At 42.8% G+C, this 21,465-nt stretch overlaps 1 protein-coding gene across 9 annotated transcripts in view; it reads right to left on the bottom strand.

The window, feature by feature from the left end:
- The window catches only part of ADGRB3 (adhesion G protein-coupled receptor B3), a 668,379-nt gene that overhangs the window by 399,471 nt on the left and 247,443 nt on the right, over positions 1 to 21,465 (bottom strand). For all 9 annotated transcript variants that reach the window (XM_053286711.1, XM_053286709.1, XM_053286712.1 and 6 more), the window contains 5 exons: positions 19,858 to 20,022; positions 14,316 to 14,480; positions 12,574 to 12,738; positions 1,692 to 1,793; positions 1,140 to 1,246 (listed from right to left, as the gene is read on the bottom strand). In XM_053286711.1, coding sequence (XP_053142686.1) covers positions 1,140 to 1,246; positions 1,692 to 1,793; positions 12,574 to 12,738; positions 14,316 to 14,480; positions 19,858 to 20,022 — 704 coding nt within the window. The remainder of the gene's footprint in view (positions 1 to 1,139; positions 1,247 to 1,691; positions 1,794 to 12,573; positions 12,739 to 14,315; positions 14,481 to 19,857; positions 20,023 to 21,465) is intronic.

The raw sequence follows: 21,465 nt of genomic DNA, 5'->3' as shown, positions 1-21,465 counted from the left end.
ATGTGAGGTATGTAAAATGTGGCACATCATCTGTGCTATGGCCTAAGGACATGACATGGCATCTTTGATAAACATATGCAACTGCCTTATCCTGAGTCAGACCATTTGTCCACGTAGCTCAGTACTGTCTGCAGGGACTGACAATATCTCTCCAGGGTTAGGAGAGCGCTCGTTCTCCTCACCCCATTTTGAGGGGTGGCTCCACAAGCGGGTTCGCCGCTATGGTGCTGCTGGGATTGGGCCCGATCCCGGCAGCTCAGATGCGCGTGCAAAACTGGGCTGGGCTTCCTTAGCCTGGTTTTGCACGCGTGTGTGAATAGCCTCATGGTGGCCTTGAGAAATGGGGAAAGATATCAGGAATGCTGATGAGAAACTTGGATTAGAATTTTCTGTATGAATGCAATCCTTCCAAGGAGAGAGTTCAAAAGTACATGTATAATGGGATAAAATAAATGTGCAGGTTATATTTTGGTAACAAATGTTGTTGGGTTTCGGGGGTTTTTAAAAATAAAATATAACCTATAATCACTGAACATACATAGACATAGTGATTTTCCAAATTAAATGTTGTTGGGTTTTGTCGTCCCCCCAACCCCCCCCCCACAAAAAACCACCACTGTGCAGGTCGATGTATGGAGCACATGACTTCCTTGTGTCATCCACTTTGGTAATTTTATGCTGTCATGACTGTCCCCAGCTGAAGAACAAAAATTAGAAAAGAGAAAGATGCCTCGGTGTCACTGATTTATAAGGATGCCATTAAAGTGCTGAATGAGTTATAACATTTTCAGCTGTGACTCCAGTAAATTTATTCACTATCACATTTTGTAATAAACCTAAATATGTTCTTTGCCTTTCACTATCTATAAACATTTTATAAAGGGAATGATGAAAAGCCCAGAAACTGTGTAATGCTTTTAGACAGTTACAGGAACTCTGAAAGGAAAAAGGAAAAAGGAAAAAAGAGGGGGCAAGAAGCAAGTAGTATCTATGGGCTGCTACGTCTTTCATTTTCCTCATAGTATTTGTCTTATTTTTACATTAGAAAGTCTGACTGGACAATAAACAGTTAATCCCATTAATGCCAATGTTTAGCAAGGAATAAATAGAGCAAGTACTAAAGCTGGCTTTGCACCTACTGAATGCTGCAACTGTCTGTACTCATTTGATATGCATCTAGCAAAGCTAGGTTGTTCCCAGAAGGCCACTCCATGAAGACTGAGAGAGCAGCGTCTGCTAGTGGTGCCTGTGAGTCACAAAGAACAGAGAAAAATATTTATGGCATGGAAACAACAGTCAGACTCATAGAAGCCTTTTCAGAATTATTCCACATTCTTTTTCAAGTACATGCACACAAACACAATTTCATGCAAAGCAGCATTACCTGTAATTCAGGAGTCATTCCGGTTTCTCTGCAATGCTTGACCTTTAAAGCATTCTTTAATTTGAAAGAGGGTGCCATAATCTATTTTATTCCCAGCAAACTGACTCTAGTATATGCCGTCAATTACTGTCATTACTGTTTAATACGTGGGGGCTAAGGGTGTAATATACAGCCTTAACATACTTCATTTAGACAAATCACCAGGTTTGGGGAAACTTTGATGAAAAGACATTGACAAAAATAATACAGGAAAACTGTTCATTTATATGAATTTTAAAAGTTGGAGATTAAAAAGGTAACCCCGTACCTGTAGCATTGAGAGGACAGCGATTGAATGCCATGTCTCCTGCTGGGGTCCTTTTCCATTCCACTGATATTAAATTATCCTCAGGACATATTTCATAAGGTGCTACAATTTAAAAATGCAAACCATGAATATAAGTTCTGATAATAATATGCTAATAATAATAATAATAATAATAATAATAATAATAATAATAATACGATTTCTATACCGCCCTTCCAAAAATGGCTCAGGGCGGTTTACACAGAGAAACAACAAACAAATAAGATGGCTCCCTGTCCCCAAAGGGCTCACATTCTAAAAAGAAACATAAGACACACGCCAGCAACAGTCACTGGAAGTACTGTGCTGGGGGTGGATAGGGCCAGTTACTCTCCCCCTGCTAAATAAAGAGAATCACCACGGTAAAAGGTGCCTCTTTGCCCAGTTAGCAGGGGATATGAATCCATGAATCCACAATCTTAATGCTGATCATTTATTTATTTAATTCATTTATTCAATTTATATACTGCCCTTCCTAAAGTGGCTCGGGATGATTTACATTTTAAAAAACACATAATAAAACAATTAAAAACAGAACATAAACATTTAAATTAAATTAAATTAAACATTTAAAGAAGATTAAAATTCATTAAAATTAAAATTCAAACTAGGTATCATTAAAAGCCAGCTCAAAAGATAGGTCTTTAAGTCTCCCATTGAGAGCTCATTCCCACATGTTTCAGGGCCAACACGTGGGGATGCCTCCACCTCAGAGTTGGACTGGTTTAACTACCCACCCATGCTTTCCACAATGTAACCCTAGGAACATTAGGATCTGCGAGGGAGCTAGAGACCTCTAATAAAGAAAGTCTGGTACTGTATCAAAGGCATAGTTTCTGCGTTTCTTGGGGAAAATATGGCAGCTAAACTTGGTTCAAGGTTTGTAGAATAGATATAGCGTATGACATCAATTCCCCTTTTAATAAACAGGACAGTTAATGTGTGCAGTAGTCCTGGGTGGAAAAATGGGGGGAAAGGCAGCATAGGGGGACCTCCAAGGGGGCCTCGAAGTAGAGGAAGTGTAGAGGTAATGTAGACAGTGTTCCCTCTAAAAGGGACTCTCAGATGTTGTTGACTACAACTCCCATAATCCTCAAGCAAAGGCTATTGCAGTTGGGGAAGCTGGAAGTTGTAGTCAACAACTGGGAATCCCTTGTAGAAGGAACACTGAACGCAGACAAAACTTCCATTTAATAAAGAAGCTCTGCCCTTCATTTCCCTCCAGCTTGTGGAGACTGAAGGCCATGCGTTCAGAAGAACATTGTGTAGGTGCAAGCCCTCTGCTGGCTGAGGCAGACCGTTAGGTTGAAGGGCCTGAATCAGGGTGCTGTTTGCTTCCCTCCAGCCTGGACACAAAGAGGGGAAGGGGAACTTGGAAGATGCACACCTGAGGATACACATGAGGAGATGTATCCTCTAAGCCAGGTTCCCATGTATATGAAATGGTGCGGGGGAATACTGTCATGAACCCAGCCCTGAGCAGCAGCACAGAGTCTGATCCTGAGGAGCGGTGCCTGTCAGGCTGGAGAAACCAGCCCCATGCTAGAGCCTAAGTCTGCGAACTTGGAGATCCTGGAAACAGCACACATTAAGCCTGAGTCCAAACCCTCCAATGAACTGGCCTTTCCCACACCAAGTATCCCATGCTCCTTCAAGCCTGCATGCCAGCATTGGCAATGGGCCAGGAGGACTTGGATGGAGCAGAGGAGAAGCACTAGACGTCAGGCCAGAGGACTGCCCCTTTAATTCTCTCTGCTTTCCAGGCAGGGAGTGGTAGTCTGAGCCCGAAGGTATTAAGACCTCATTCTACCTCTGGCCATTGTCAGAGCCAGTTACTCACTTGGAGCTATACAGGGTTCTGCAACCCCAGCTACCTGGTTGCAGGACTGGACAAGTACCTTGCCGGTCTCAGACAAGTGCCTGCAATGACTTCAGAGCAAAAGAGGAGGGAACAAGCTATCTCTCATATGCATGGCAGCACCTGAAATCATCACAGGGATTGAACAGCTGCTGTTGAAACCTTTCTGCTTGAGGTAGAAGTCCCCTTGTAAATACTGTACATATCCGGAACCTGGAACTCAATGGTAGGACAAGTTGCTTGGTAGGCAATATTGAGTGGAAAAGGAAAAGGATCAGGGAGTTATCCCATGATCCTCTGCTCAAACTGTAGTCTTCCAAAGACATTTTGAAAAGTGTCAAGGCTTAATTACAAAATGTAATGTCTAATATTTTCCTTGATAATTCCCTCCCCCCCCCCATCAATAGTTCATTTGATTCATTCAGACAGACAGACATCGTGTGTCTGTGATCTACAGCTCAGGCATCTATATGCAATCTACTTCCACTGCAACTTTTGCTATTTGTACATTTTTATGTGAAATCGGCTACTTTGCTAATTTATTCGTAAGGTTACCTACAAAATACATTGCATAGAAATGAATGAGACCTGTGGATGGCAACAAGTGAGTGTCTTGGCAGATGACAAAAAGATCCGAGCAGATGTTTGAATGATGCTAATAAGAAGTGCATAAAAGAGGTTGCTAAATATGCTTCAGCATCAGCTCTCTCAAATCATAAGTCAAGAAAGCTGACAGTGCCAGAAGAGTAAGAATATGTGTTAATGGCAAACATTAAAGCAAGGAAGTTGTTTTCATTTCATCCCAACTACTATAGAAATAGAATCCGAAAGCACTGGGTGGGGTGGGGGGTCTCCACATGTTCAGTCGGGATTTATGGTTGGAGCTTTTCATTTTCACTGAAGTTAGGGTATTAGCCTGACTGCATACTTTTCCTTAAATGTCATGGATTGTTTAACTGTATGGTCTGCAACTATTATTTGTGTGGCAACACACATACATGCAAATACTGATTGAGTTTGTTGGTTTTGATGTTAATTTAGAATGAGTATGTGGCACAAGCAGCTGTGTGCATATTCAGGGTTGTAACTGGTTTTGACAAGTGATTGTTTTCCAAGCTGCACATTGCTACACATACTACACAAAAGCAAATTTGCCAATATTAGCAGGTAGTTAGGTCCAGCACATCACTGCATCTAACCATAAAGATAAAGTTGTGTCATCGAGTTGGCATTGACTCCTGAAGACCACAGAGCTGTTTAACATCTACATGAAGCCGCTGGGAGAGGTCATCCGGGGATTTGGACTGAGTTGTCAGCAATATGCGGATGACACTCAGCTCTATCTCTCCTTGTCATCGGATCCTAGGGAGGCGGTGGATGTCCTGAACCGGGGACTGGAAGCCGTGATGGGTTGGATGTGGGCTAACAAACTGAAATTGAATCCGGATAAGACGGAGGTGCTGTTGGTCAGTAGGAGAGCCAATCGGGATGTGGAGATTTTACCAGTTCTGGATGGGGTTGCACTCCCCTTGAAGGAACAAGTACGCAGCTTGGGGGTACTACTGGACCCGGCTCTGCTCTTGGAAGCTCAGGTGGAGGCGGTGGCCAGGGGTGCCTTTGCACGGCTTCGGCTGGTGCGCCAGCTGCATCCTTTCTCGAGAAGGCAGATCTGGCCACGGTTACCCACGCTTTAGTCACGTCACGGCTGGATTACTGTAATGCGCTCTACGTGGGGCTGCCCTTGAAGAATATCCGGAAACTGCAGCTAGTGCAAAACGCGGCAGCGAGGGTGTTATCCAGAGCTGCCCGTTGGGAACATATCACCCCCATTTTGAAAGAGCTGCACTGGCTACCGGTTCGTTTCCGGGTCCAATTCAAGGTGCTGGTTTTGACCTTTAAAGCCCTAAACGGTTTGGGCCCAGGGTATTTGAGGGACCGCCTGCTCCCAAGGGTTGCTGCCCGCTTGACGAGGACATCTGAGGGGGCCCTGCTCCGGGTGCCGACAATGAGAGAGGCCCGGCTGTCGTGCACTCGGGACAGGGCCTTCTCTGTTGCTGCCCCCAGACTCTGGAATGCTCTCCCAGTGGTCATTCGCTCCTCGGACTCCATCATGGCTTTTAGAAAGCTTGCAAAGACTTGGCTTTTTACCCAGGCTTTTACATAATCGTTTTTACTGCTGCTTCTGGGTGTTTTTATTTCTTGTATTGTTTTATGCCTGTTTTTATATGTTTTTATACTCTTGCATGTTGTTTTTATTGTGTTTTTATTGTATGTTTTTAACTTTTGTAAACCGCCTTGGGGCTATATTTTAACGAAAGGCGGTATAAAAATGCAAAAATAAATAAAAAATAAATAAATAAAAGAGCCATGTGGTTTTCTTTGGTAGAATACAGGAGGAGTTTGCCACTGCCATATCCTGTGCAGTATGAGATGATGCCACTGGCGGAGCGGGACCACTGCCGGCCTGTGTGCGGCAGCTGCCGCGGCCCCGCCCCCGCGTCTGACGTCAAACGCTGGGGCTAGCCATGCCCCTGCGTCTGACGTCAGATGTGGAGGCGTGGTCTGGCCGAATGGAGCCTTGAGGCTCCATTTGGCCAGAGAGAGTTGCCCTTTAACTGCCAAAGGGGCCACGCGGCCCCTGGGAAGAGCCGCTCCTGGGCTGTGCTGCGAAGGCAGCGCCAGCCTTTTAACTCTTGAAGGGGCCACGTGGCCCCTTCAGGAGCTACCTTTGCAGGGAAGAGCTGCTCCTGGCTGGCAATGCCTTTGTTTAGCTCCCGAAGGGGCTGCGCGGCCCCCGCTCAGGAGCTAAACTAGCCTCTCTGCGTCTGACATCAGATGAGGGTCAGATGTGGGCCTCTCTCACGGCCCCTGATTGGTCAGCGGCCTGGGTTCTTTGAACCCGTTGGCCCAATGGTGGCTCCGCTCCTGGATGATGCCTTTCAGCATCTTCCTGTATTGCTGCTGAGCAATATAGGTGTCTCCCATAGTCTGGGTGACATACCAGCGGGGATTCGAAGCAGCAACCTCCTGCTCCCTAGGCAAGTTACTTCCCCGCTGCACCATTAGGTGGCTTGCTTAGATACAATTTGAAAAATGAGGGATGATGTTCCCCATGATACTCTTATCAAAATTATAGAGGGACACTGCAGGAAAAAATAGTATCTCTTTTTTTTAATGAGTTGCTTACTTTACCCAGCTGTGTATAGGTAATGTAATCAGAAACATAACCAAGATAAAATGCAGACAGCATTGGGTATCTGAAGGATGTTTTAGGACATAACTTGCAAAACATTTCCGCCCTGCCCGAGATTCTGTTGATTGAGGCAAAACCCCACTGTGTGGAACTGCATGTCTTCAGAGTATAAGCCCAAATCAGCGTTCTCACATACACAATAGAACTGCTGGTGCAGCTATAGCTATAGCTATACACTTATAGTGCATATACTGTTTCTGGATGTGTGCATATATTTGCAGAGAAGTGTGCAGCAGCAAATGCATGCACACCTGTTTTCTCTCTCTAATTCATTTTATAATCGTCTAAAATACATTCAGCTTTCCCCCTGTGCTGGGTAAACATAATATACACAAGAAAGGAAGAGAAATGGGTCGAAGCAGATGTACATCACATTTATGTCTATCTACAAAAGCTTCAGTTGCTATATTTGCTAGATTTTATTTCTTACAATTTTATTTCTTAAAGTTAGTACAGGAATCACAACCAGTCAAGATGGCATGCCTGTGTTCGACCAGAAGTCATTTGGTCCAAGGGCTAGGTTTGAAGGAGATGCTGAGCAGGTCCCTGGTCAATGCTCAGACCCCCAGTTTCTATTTTGCAGCAGACAGCAGTGCCATTGAGGTTTGCTCTGAGGGAAAGTACAGGAGGAAAGGATAAAGGAAGAGGAAGAATTGAGAGTGGCTGGGTGAGTTGCAGAAGGGTTAGGGAAGGACTTATGGAACCGGAAGGAAATACAGGCTCGAAGCAAAGAGGAGCCAAATGTCCATATAGGGCTTATCCTGTGGGCTGCTGCAAAGAATACGCCTTGATATCAGCAGAACACTATCAAATGGCCACTCCTGATGGGCTGCAGAGTTAGTGAGGGGCGGGGGAAAGCAAGCTCTGAAAGAGGCATGACATAAAGGGCCGTACTGGGGATAGCTTGGACTTCAGAGACCCAAGTTTAGGTTTCTGTTCAGCCATGACATTTGTCAGATAATCATGGCTAAGTCACATTCCCTTGCCCTAAGCTATCTCACAAGGATGCTGCAGAGATAAAAACTGAGCAAATTTTTTAATTAAGCATCAGCATTAAGCAAAGCATGAATAAGTTCTTTAAAATGCCATAAAAATAGATAGAAGCTTTCAGTTTCTCTAGTAAAATATACTACAAAAGATGTAAAAAGAGAGGATTCTATTCTGGAGCGATGCTCCAACTACTTTCAGTACGTGAGCCACTACATTTTTCTGAAAGTCGGAGCATTGCCCGCACAGGTGCATGTCTGCAAACACCATTGATAGCATTGCACACCAGGGTAGCTCTCCTCCAGTCTAGAGCTACAGAAATGGAGTTGTGCAAGGGCACCCAGTATTTGTAAGCTAAGGTACACTGGCTCACATACTGTGGGTGCAACGCGGGTGGTTGAAGCATCACCCATTCTGCAGCATGTGTGTGAACACCATTGACAGAGTTGTGCGCCAGGGAATCTGCGCTCTAGTGTAAACTTGCACAAATGGGACACCCATTGTTACCCATGGACATCTCATTATGCAACTAGAACCTAGTTGTGTGAACCACACAACTTTATGCCGAAGCGTAGCTTGCCTTGGTGCACAACTCCACTGATGGTTTTTACACACACACACACACAGCAGCACGGGCAGCACTGCAACTGCCTGCATTGCATTGCATTGTGTGGTATGTAAGACCCCTTCGCTGTGGGTATGTTTGTGTGTTTGAAATTGAGCAATATTTGAAAATGATGGGCTGTGGCTTGCATGTTGCTTGTACTACTCTAGTACTTGCATGTACTACTCTATAGCATCTTGAAAGTGAGTGTTCAAGTTTTGTATGGCTTATTCTCAAAATAAGGCAGGTTCTTCCTCCCACACCCCACTTTTGCACACAGAAGGAACAGTTTAGCTTATGAATTTGCTAGTACTCCAGTGTACCACCAGATTCACTATTTGGTGCGAAGTTGAGAGTATGTTCCATGCATTTAGTGGTCATACTTGGCCAAAGTTGTTCCTGCTATTAAGTGGGAAAGCTCTTTTGCATGCCATATTCTTTTGCATGCTTCATATTCTCATCAAAGTTCCTACGTATGCAAGGACTGTGGCTAGTGAGAACTTGCTTTCAATAGGTCACAATAATGACTAGTTAAATACATTATTTGCTTTATGCAAGTTACTCATAAATATTAATGGACATTTAGACTTTTATTAATGTTATGATTTCTAAAATGCCTCTAAAATGCCAAAGAAACTGAGGTCCACACTAATAAAATCCAAACACTAAAATTGAAAAAAGAAATGTGCAGGTATAGGACAGAATCACACAGCTGAAGCTTTGTTTGATGCAACTGAGTTTAAAAGTTGCTCGACTCTGTGGCCGTGAGAACTGCTATAGTGCCAACATCATCAAGGGTGCTTTTACTGAAACACTGAGCTAGAAATACATACACAAAATGAATAAATACATAAAATGAATAAACAAAGCTATAGCTGTATGCGCTATATTGCATAGATTGTTTCAATGCCCTGAGGCAAATGAGACACTCAAAGGTCCTTTCTATTCAAAAAGCAAGGCTGTCAGGGGGCCCACCCTTTAAGGTGTGGGGTTTCACCAGCACAGAGCATTTGGGGGCATTCCAGTGTCTCTTTCAGGATCCCACACAATAAATGCCCCCCCTTCCTCTGCCACTCTTTGGCCACCTTGCCTTTGACCAACAATGTTGGAGGTAGGAGCAAAGAGGAGGGGCGCTATTGGCACTGCTGTGTGCCACCAGTTTCCCCCCTTCTCCTGAGTGGACCAGTACAATAAGAAAAATAAAATTAAGTAAGGAACTTAGATAAAACACTAAATATAAAACACGTCTTATTATGGGTGACAGTAACTACTAAGAGCCAAAATCCCATTAATAATAATAATAATAATAATAATAATAATAATAATAATAATAATTTATCATCAACACCTGTCTGACTGTGTAAACAAGAATAAATAAATAAATAAATAAATAAATAAGAAAGAGGTGGATCTAAGCATCCATCTGCTGCCCAAGGCTCTCCAACTATGAAACGCTGAGTACAATGTACAGGAAGAATTAAGTAGGTTTGTTTGACAATGCTTTTAGACACAATGTGATGCCAAACTTAAATGTAGTGGAACAACTGAGAAATGACTCACTATGGCTCACTGTTATCAACCAGATCTCATTTCACTTTTCTTTGAAGAACAGGGCAGCTCAAACAGCCCTAGCAACATGGGAAGCTGCCTTATGCTGAGCCAGACCATTGGTCCATCTAGCTCAGTATTGCCTATGCTGACTGGCAGTGACTCTCCAAGGTTTTAGGCAGCCGTCTTTCCCAGGACTGAACCTTGGGCCTTCTGCATGCAAAGCAGATGCTCAACCACTGAGCTAGAGCCCCATCCTCTATGTCAGATGAAGTGAATGTACAGTCATCAAGAGGAGGTGGGCAAGCAGAATGAAGGCATCTTATCATTATTACTAGTATTAATAGGTCACATATATGGTGTAGTGATCTAATTGATGGGCTTGAAGAAAATAGGGCTCAGGATTGGATTGGGCTCTCAGAAATGTGCTTAAGTTACCAATGCGCATACATATTAGAACAAGTTAAAAGAAAACATTAAATCAATGTGCAAAAATCCTCAACTGTCACTTATAAACATAGTTGCACAATGGTTTATAAATAATATTATGAATAATGACTCAAGTCATTAGTGCTATCTGTTGCTGTAATTCCTGTAAGCACGCTGATTATGATCTAGAACGAATCAATATGGTGAACATCATAACTGCTTACAGTACATGTTTCTTGTAAATCCATTTGTAAAATATTTTATTAACAGCAGGTGGCAACCTTCGGAAATTAGATTTTAGCAACACTGGTTTACCACTAAATGTGCACATGCAAATGTTGTTAGAATTATTTTCTGACTTGACATTGGTTTATCTGAATGTCTTCTTACTGAATGAGTTCACATTAATTCTGTGCCCTTTTGTATTGTGCAGTATCAATTAATTCTTTTTCAATTAAAGTCACTGTTTCTGCATAACAGCCTTAGAAATATTTTCTGTTTGGGTTCGGATATACTGTGTTCAGAACAATTCATTAAGAAGAGCATGTTCATCATCGATACTTTTAATATCCTGCCTTATACTCTGGATTTGACTATAACTGGATTTGTACGTAAGTAAGGCTGTATCACTTAATGCGGCAGGTAGAGGCTCATATTGATAGATGTTTCCTTTTGTTAAAAACTTCCTAAAAGTAGAAAGCCAGCACAATAGGCAAAAGGTTGAAGGAGAATCATTCTCCCTGATGTGTATGAAGGGAGTTTATTACACAAGGGAGCATTCAAAAGTGGTATTCCCACCAGTTGTCTGAAAATGTACAGTTAATTCTACCTCTTCTACCCCACTCCCACTTCAGTATACTGCATGCCCAAATCAGGTCCTTGCATGTCTAAACTGGTCACATCTGTGGTCAGCAACCCCATTTCTGAGAGGGTGACTTCAAGAACACAGTACTGAGTAGAGGGCCCAAACCTTAACTCTCACTCAGAAGCACGCTAACCCTGGATCTTGGGACCTCGGTCTGTGGCCTCCAAATGGCTGGGGGGGGTGCCTCCTACAGCCACCCTGTGCCTACCCACCATGGCTAACCTACGTGCCTTTTTAAAAAAATCAAAGCCGCTGCACGATAGAGTGATAGCTGCTGGGGCGGGGCTGAGCTGAGTAGTCCACCTCCTCCTCTGTCTCCCCATGGCGGCTGTGCAGTTCACAACAGCCACTGGGCCGAGAGGACATGCCCAGCAGTCACTCCCCCTCCCCCCCACCACCAGGGGGGAGATGTAGGTCAACTACTTGGCTCACCCCGCCGGCAGCCACCCCTAGGCCATGCAGCGAATTCGGTTTTTAAAAAATGGCACATAGGTTAGCCACAGCAGGAGGCCCCCAAAAGTAAGTTTTGGGGAGCCTTGCAGTGTGGGGTGTGTGTGCCACGGGGGGGGGGGGGGGGGCTCACAGAAGGGCTGGTCCGGGCACCAAAATCATCTAGGTGCACCCCTGCTCTCACTCTCCTTTCCTTCCAAAGCAGCCTGCTAATAAGTCTTGTTGATTTAGGTACTATTTGGTCCACACTCCTCTTCCTGCCATGGGATGACAATTGGGAGACCAGTAGGGATGTGTGAGCCGGCTTGAGGTTGAGCCAGCTCGCACGAGCCTGACCAGGCTTGGTTTGGCTCAAGGTCGAGCCCAACCCGCCGGTCTGGTCCAGGGCCAGTTTGGATTAAAAATCATAAAACCAAAGTTTCAAAACTAGTTTCATAGTTCTTTGGATTCTGGTTCTAGAATCTAAGTGATAGATATTATTTGTGAACATATATGACAGATAGGTAGGTAGGTAGGTAGGTAGGTAAATAGATAGATAGATAGACAGACAGATAGATGTTATGTTTGTAACATAACAAATTATGCTCACAGTCCATTTTTTTTTATGATAGGACTGATTCTTACAGATTTTTATTTATTGTCTTTATTTAAAATAGTTATATGCTACCCTTTGGGACCCAGACCTCTCAGGTAGATGACAAAGCTGAAATTAATGTTCTCTCTTAAGAATTGTATTTCCAGCTGTGAATTCTGAAAGTGAATGGGAAAAGCTCATTCTGAGCTGTGCATTCTAAACAGGGTCTCTGCTTCTTACCAGGCACCTTCTAAACAAGGATCTCTGCTTCTTACCTGGGCACCGCTGCTCACTACACCGCCTAACTTCCTCTCCGGTTCCTTCACATTGTTGTCCAGTTATGGCTGCTCCTTGACATATTCTTATTCGCTTCTCCCAGCCACCATCACATGACTTGGAACACCCACTCCAATGGCCCCAGTGATTCCATTGGCCATTAGCTGCTTGGAAGAAGTATATAGTAGTAAATATAGTAGTCAGGATATCAACAAACCTCACAATCAGAAGTGTTAAGGAACATTCAGGGTTGGCACCCAACCAATTTTAAACAAGTCTAACAGATTTTATCAGACATTTCCCCTTTTTGTCCTTAGTCTAGCTTGCTGTTGCCCTGAAGCAGCAAAGTATGCAAAACTGGCTAATAGACACATTTAAATAGATTTACATATGGAGCAGCATGTCATGATAGGTATCAAAGCTAGGTAAACAAATAGAACAAAATTTAAAAGTGGCAAAGCTAGGTAAATAAAGAGGGCATCAAAGTTAAGCACATTGCTCCCCTTGATTTTAATAGGAAAGAGTTAAGCATATGCTTAAATCTACTCTGGAAATCAACGTGCTTCACTTTCTCTGTGTTGTGCCTCATATCTGTTAAAAGCCAAGACCATAGCATTCCTGGAGTCAGGCTATTTTACTGGATAACTAAATATTGATTGATAGAAACTTCATTTTCACAGCATGGCCCAAATGCATCAAAACACATACTTTAAGCAGTGATCACAAGTTATTTTCATTTAAACGGCTATTCTAACATTTCAGTATATTCTTAGTACTGTTTTCTTTCCTTTGTATTCATCACTGTATGGTCCCAGTCACATCTAATATGCTTTTCTCGGTCTGATTTTCAATGATACCTCTACATTGCTTAGCTCAGTACAAATATTCATATTAAAAAGGCAAAGAAAATCCCTATCATCTGTTCGTAACAGCTTAAAGAATTACTGGTTGCAGCTTTTGCTTCATTCTGCAGGTAAACTTGTATTTTTTAAACCTTTCAATTATTTTTCTAGAAATTGTTTTTAAAAATACCCTCAAATAGATTTGCATCGGGGGTGCAGACAGAGGAAAAACTTGAGGAGCAACTCATTTATGGGGGGAGGAAGAGGAAAGATAGCATGGGTGGCGGGGGGGAGGAGATATGGGTCATTAGGTTTTCAAGGAATGTGTGCGGGAGTGGATTTCAGCTTTGTTAGTCTAGCTTGGTGGCAACTCTCACAGATTCACTATCAAGGAGTGTGATCATCCAGTCAAAGAAAAGCCATTTCTGTTCCATGCTTATGTCTCATACTGAAATCAACAGAATCTAAATATTCTTAGCTTTAGCTGGACTGACTTCATGTCTGCTTCCCCCAAAGTGCAGGGCTGCTCCACATGTTTAGATTATTTCCCGAGTAGTGCCCTGGAAACGAGGGATTCCCTTAGCAGGGGAAATCTGTGTGAAGTTGTTACATACGGAAAAGCTTAGGTCGCAAAGACCAGGACCCTCTGGGGCCCCCAGAGGCAAGTCACATGACTGACTCCCCCAGCTGCGCACCCACCCAGGCTTCCTTCAGTTGTATTCATCCTCTGAAATTGATGTGAGTATTAAGACTTGGAGCTACCAGGACAGCATGTCTTTCTCAAGTACCATTAAATGGCTTGCATCATCCACAATTTACAAAACCCTCCTAACATTCTGGAAATGGACTGAAATCTTTCCCCCATATGGATTCATGTTCTCCTTGAGAGGACAATGTACCTGTACACTCCGGGTTGTAACACTCCCTGCTTTCAGCCCATGGACCTCTGCACTCCGAGCCTCCATGAGCGGCTGCTGTGCACTGTCGACTTCTCTGCTGTGTGCCATTGGAACATGTCACTGAGCACTGGCTCCAAGCACTCCACTCTTGCCATTGTCCATCAACTGTTGCCATACACAGAAAACAAACACAGAGACAAATAAAACCCATGTTAACAAGACCCGTGAGGACTCGGAGTTGTTGTTGTAGACTATTAATGTTAGGCTTTTAAATACTGCTTGCAGTTGAAAATATTTTTCAACTATGCCATTACACTTGAAAACATTTACGTGATCCAGCCTTCTGTGGGAGTTGCTATGCCCGTGGAAGGAAGAGCCATAGAGCCAATGAGCCCTCTTACCCCCTTCTCCGTCATACATGGATTGCAGTGTGGCAGCAATTATTTTGACATTACGTTGAACATTGGGGAAGGAGTAACTTGAGGACAGAAGTGCAGGGGGAGAAAGAAAGGGCTGGAAAACTACAGGGATTGCACACCCTAGTCTACCTTTCTCTCTTAGGGAGATATTTTTGGGGAACATAGGACACTTCTGGTGGCACGGCAGATTGTTAAAATTCACTCCCCTCAATGCTCCATGCCCAATGCGGCAAAACTAAGGAAGACGAAGATGACAAATATTTATATACTGCTTTCAACAAAACTTCCCAAAATGGTTTACATAGATATAAATACATACATAAAATGGCTCCCTGGCCCCAAAGGGCTCACAATCTAAAAAAGCAACACAAGGTAGTCACCAGCAACATCCACTGGAGGGATGCTGTGCTGGGGTGGAGAGGGCCAGTTGCTCTCACTCTGTTCAATAAAGAGAACCACCCCTTTTAAAAGGTGCCTTTTTGCAGCATGGGTGTGTCTTTCTGGAGCATCCACATGGCATTAGGATGATGGTCAGTGGCAGACATATTGTGCGATGTTCCATCTGCCTTTTAATGAAACGTGCACAGTTGTGCACAAAATGAAAAAATGTGCATGAAATACAAGAATTACAAAAATGAAGTTGCATGATGAATGGCTTTCCCCCCAAAAGGCTACCCATCATGCAATTACAGTTTGTGCAATTGCTTTTTGAAGAGTCCTCTAGGGCTTATTGGGCTCTAACATTGTTGTGCAATTGTATGCACGTTCCATTAATAGGCAGATGCAGTTTTGCACAGCATGTCAGCCCCTGTGTTTACAATCATATTAGCTGTGTAGGAGGACATGTATATTTTAGCTCTAGGGTGCCCTTATCTGGAAGCAAACTTAATTGAACAGTGAAATGTGAGAAAACACAGTATTAGACTGTGCAATTGCGCAATGGTGGATCTTATCAACATTTATTTTGTATATAAAGATGATCCATTGCATTGTTGCATAAATACCCCTGGCAGTATATGAAAAACTCTGCTTTGTGTCCCCCACTCCCTCAGTACAAAATTCCATGTTTATATTTATTCGTGATGATGGCATCCCATTTCTAGAATATCCAAGTCCTGATTCTGCTACTGGTGCATGCCAATAGCTAGGGTTGCCAGCCATCCCCTGTCTCCAACACCACCTCTTGATACCTACCAGTAAGGATGTAGGGGACCCTCCCCTTCTCCTCAGTGCTGATATTCAAGTACCACCTCCCACCCCACCTCATCAGCCATGTCTTCTACTGCAGTGGGAGCCTTAAGTGCAAAACAGATTATCTGAGTCACAAACATGGCACAGAGCATGAGTGGCAAAGCTACAGTACGAATGCTACCCGTGGCAAAGGTAGCAGGGTGGCCCATAGAGCTGAGCACGTGATAGTAATCCCTGAATGCTCTATACTACTTCTTGATCCTCCACATAGTAAACCAGAAGGAGAAATATTCCCAAGTTGCAGGGGCTGGATATGGGGCTGAAGGGGGTATAAATGATCTTACTAAATAAAAAACACATATATGTCAAAGCACATACTGTTGTGGCACTACCTCATGGCTGGGGTTTGATTTGCCAAGAATTTTGGCAGTACCAGAAATATAATATTGGGGAGTACACAGAAGGGGCTAAGTACATTTCTGGCAGAAAGAGGACTTTCTTCCCCATGTAGGAGTGCTCTGAAACCCCACCCCCATCAATTTCTACTGCTACTTTTGCTAGCAATGGAAAGAGGGGGTTCAGCCAAAAGGGGGTTCCTTAAAATTCCAATGGAAATCTGAGAGGATAGGGGGAGGAACCAGCAGTGGAGGTGATCTTTCTAACAGTTTAACTGTTCAAAGAGCTTTCCAGGGAAGGAGGCAGCAGTGGCCAATGTACCATCAGTCTCCCCAGTGGCAACATTATCCTTGTTCGACTGTATGGGGAAAGACACTGCATGGGGAAAATTATCCTTGTTCGACTGCATGCGGAAAGAAAGATATGGCATGGCATATCTTTCTCCAGTGCATTCCAGGAAGGAAAATTGTGCCAACGGGAGACAGGCAGTGGATCTGCTGCTGCCTGCTCCTCCAGAGGGTTCTTTAACCATTTAAAAGTTAGAAGGTCACCACTGACTCTGGTGAACTCCCCTGCCCCCTCACATTTCCCTGCAGTTTTCATCACGTTTCCACAAAAATTGTATGCCCGCTTCAAAAACACCGGAATTCCAGCAAATTGCTGGGTTTGAATTTTTTTGTCCCCAACCCTACCTTCCTGTTTGATTTCTGAAAGCAAAATAATAGGGCGTATTTCACACCACTGTATCTATTACTTAGTTTTCTATATTTTCTATATTATTTAGTTTTCTAAAACCACTTTGAGAATTCTGTTTAAAAGTGGTATAGAAATATATGCAGTCGTAATAGTAGTAGTAGCAGTTCACATTAATTCTTGCTTCCTAAACATATATGGAAGTGAGCAGATGAGCCAGAAGGGAACGACTCTCACATATATTAATGTGTTGTTGTTGTTTTAAATTGATTGATAAAAAATCTCCCTGAGTATGTTAAAAATGCATTTTCTTCAAGTTGTCCAGCAATGGGGGACAAACTACTGTGGAGGGGTTGCCTCCCCCCTCTCCCATGGAGCCAGCTTTCCACTAACTTCTATAACTTAAGGCTTCTTACTTAAATGGTCTGGCACCAGTACCTGACAGCTGTTCCACAGCTGATGCAGCAGAATACATGTGCAGGGCTGGCCGGAATAGTATTACTCTGAAGCATGGCACTTAAGGAAGAGGTCAAGCATACCCAGAAGTCCCACATATCGGTGTGTGTATGTGTGTATAAAAACAGATTGTGTCATGGCAGGTGAGGACAGATGGATGGCTACTTCTCGCTTGCCAAAGACTGCTTTAGGTGCATTAGACAGCACTCCCATCAGACTTGTAAGGTCCACTGAAATTGAGAGCTCTTATTTCTCAGTAATATGTCCTAGGGCTGCAATCCTAAACACACTTACTAGAATGTTCACCATTTAACACAGGGGGATTTACTTCTGAATAAACATGTATAGGACTGCACTGCACCGTGGAGTTGCCAGGCACGTGAATTGTTAAGAAAAATTTCTATTACGCATTAGGAAAAAAGTTAAATGCATCTGATAGTGAAGAGAAAGACAGATAACATTGAGTCTCCAATTATTTCAGTGGTTTAGGAGACAGACAAGATGGTTGAACAATCAGAGACTTGAACGAATGCAAGGACTATCAACATGGGGTTACACAGACTTCTTGGAGACAAATCACACAGTTGCATAATATATGTTTAACTCCTTGAAATTATGCCTATATTTTTGAAAAAAACTGAGAACCACCATGTCTACCAGCACCTGACCATTTAAATGCAGGTATGTAAAGTTCATCAGAAAGTCTTACAAACTCTCAGAATATAGATATCTACAAAACAAACAAACAAACAAACAAACAAAACAAAACAAAAAAACCTGTGAAAGACAATACAAAAAACTGGAGAAGCCTCTCCAGATATGGACACCAGCTGAATTGACATATGTTGTGGCCATACACAAAGGTGAAAGCATTATAGAAGTTGCCTTTCGTCTCTTCCTAGTTCAAATCAACGGCAGTATGATTTTACAGAACAGGGGAGGGCAAACAATGATTACAGACCATGACTTATGCTTAGAAAACATGATTATGCATTGTGAAATTGGTTGAAATGAATGACTGAGTCACCAAACACATCTTAGCTCATGTTGCCCATGGACTGCAAGATATATTAACCAATGGATTCAATTTCTTTACACTTGACTTGTGCCGCCTTCTACTATCTACATGGCTCTGCTGCTCTATCATTTAATATTACTCTATAGCATAGGGATTGTTGCCATAGTTAAGGATGCCTCAGCCACACATTATGATAAGCAAAACATTTTTCAGTATTTACTCTTTTGCTTTTAATAGTGATTTGGGGGCGAAATCATGAAGGTTAGAAAACTTGGGCAAGGAGACTTCTCATTAGTATCCTCACAGTAGATGTCACCCAGTTTATGATGTATACACTCTTGAATACAACTATACTTCTTATTCAGCTGCTGTTGTGAAATAGCTGCCAGTTTTCATATCCTTTGGACATTATATTGGCAGGCTGAAGTTATGAAGAGAACTGCTTCCATCCCAGTGGCCCTTGTATCCCAAGGAATTAATACTTAATACAAATGACTAACATGCATCATAAAATCAGACATTTATAGAGTTGCTCAATGGATACAGCATATTGTCCACATAACAAAGAAATACCTTTGAATAATATAAAATCCCAACTTTCAAAAAGGAGAATTTTAAAGTATATCTTATACCATGTTCTACCAAATTCTTATTAATTCTAATGGATCATCTGTTTGTATAGGATCTGTCCCCACTTAACCCATCACTCTCTGCTTTCACATTGTTGCAGATATTCACAGCTTCTCAATCTGTATACATGGAGCTGGGTCCAGAGAGCCCCCTTAACGGGTAAAATGAATTTCCACTCATGCAAGGAGACTCCAGTTTTTGGGAGGTCCCCACAACCCTCGGACTTTTTTGGAGTGTTGTAAGGGGCTGCAGCAGGAATGCCATGGGAAAGCTCCATTGTGAATGCAGAATTCAACTTGTGATGAGATCCCACCCCACGTACACACTATAAGGCTATGCACATGAGCAGAACAAGTTAGGGAAGCCCTACCTGGGTAGAGCTGCTCGTGTGCAGCATCGGGATCAGGCCCAATCCCAGTGCTGCCTCCCCTGCAAGCCCAGGTTTTGTACCTGGGCTTTTACCTGAGTTAAAAAGCACAAGCGCACCCTTTACCCCAGGTACAGGGTTGTGTGTATGCTCAGGCTGCACACAGCCCGAGCATACACAGAGTTGGGCGCCTAGAACGTTCAATTCCTGGGGGATTCCTCCAATGCATCGCACTCGACACATGGTGTGTTGTGGGATCTCCGAAGGAAGAGCTACACAAAGATCTCAATCTGCACAAAGGAAACCATGAAGGAACTACACAGAAGACAAAAATATATACAAGCAGCAAGCGATTATTCTATATATGCTCACCAGGACAAAGAGCAATATTGCAAGGCTTATGTTGGGTTTCAGGTCCATCACATGATCTTCCCCCATACTGGGGAGGTATACATGACCTTGTTCTAGTTCTTTGGCCTCGACCACAAGTGAATGAGCACAAACTCCAAGGTGACCACTCCTCCCAAACTCCATGTACTGTAATAAAGCAAAGAGGCTTTAACAAGAAAAGAACATGAGTAACCAAATGGGTTCAAAACAAGCATGGTATAACTGAAAGAGGAATTATTTAGCCATCATCAGAGTCAGCGTAGGGCGGGGGAGAATAGCATTTGATTCATCAATATCGGTTATTACACTTTTAGAGTACTGTAGTATTAGGTAGATGGGTGCCACCTCAAAAGCTGATAATCAAATCAGATTATAATGGCACCCTAGGACATTATAGCCCTATTCAGACATTATGTTGTATGAGTGTACCATGTCTGTACACTTGTACATGTGTTGTGTGAATGACTGTCATTTTAGAAGTAAATCTGGATGGAGGCCCCTCAAATACCTGGTACAGACAGGAAGTGTATGGCTGTACCTGTGTTCAAAATAATGTGTGAATAACTGTACCTGTGTACAGAAGTGTACCTATTGTGAACTGTATACTCACTGTACAAGTGTTGGACATAATATGTGAATAGGGCTTATATATATGAACAATCAAATGCCAATGGGGCTTACAGGTATGGAGAGAATTACAGTCTACAAGCACAGTTCAGACATCCTTATGTCTCCATAGTACACACATCTTCCTTTTGTGTGCAACCTGCACATCCATTCCAGTGAAGATAGCAGATCTACAAGCACAAGGTAAATGTCGACAGGAATCTGCTTTTTCCATTGAAATGAATTGGAACTCCTTTATTGTTAGGAAGCTTCATGGATAGAACAGATTCTTCTGCACCTGAAACAGATCCCTGGGGTAGAGTATGGGTCTTTTTCATCTCATCATCTCATCATGGGGCCTATGAAGTTAGCAGTCATGTGATGAGCACACAACAAATTTGTTGTATGAATGGGCATGAGCTAACAAATGGTCATTCATACCCATTGATTGCCCAAATGGCTCACACAGCTTTTTACCATGTACATGGGGGGGGGGGATCATCTAGGGATTACTTATCTGCATCTAGTTTTGACTATGAAAATTCTAGAAAATATGGATTAATAAAAACATATGTTAATGGAGATTTTATGCAAGGCTTCTATAAGATTCCACGTATGACATTTTGGTATGAATTTCATCTGATTTAGTTCAAATACAGATTTATTTTACTGCACTTAAAAAAAAAGCCTTCATCAGTAAGCCAGATTTTCACCCCAATTAAGCAATAGGGGTTGTTTCAGTGATCTTCCTAAATTAGGATAAATGTTAAATAAATAATTTGCATACACTGACACACAAATAGGATATTTATTAAAGCAACAGACACAATCTAGAGCAGGGATTCCCAGCCTTGGGTGCCCAGATGTTGCCAAAGGTCATTGTGACTGGGGATGATGAGAGCTGTAGTCCAATAACATCTGAAGAGCCAAGGTTGGGAATCCCTGCTTTAGAGCATGTTAGACAAGCCAGAGTGCCAATCAAAT

This window comes from Hemicordylus capensis, chromosome 1 (assembly GCF_027244095.1).
Source record: "Hemicordylus capensis ecotype Gifberg chromosome 1, rHemCap1.1.pri, whole genome shotgun sequence".
Classification (NCBI taxonomy): Eukaryota; Metazoa; Chordata; class Lepidosauria; order Squamata; family Cordylidae; genus Hemicordylus; species Hemicordylus capensis.
This window is presented reverse-complemented; position numbering and strand designations above follow the sequence as displayed.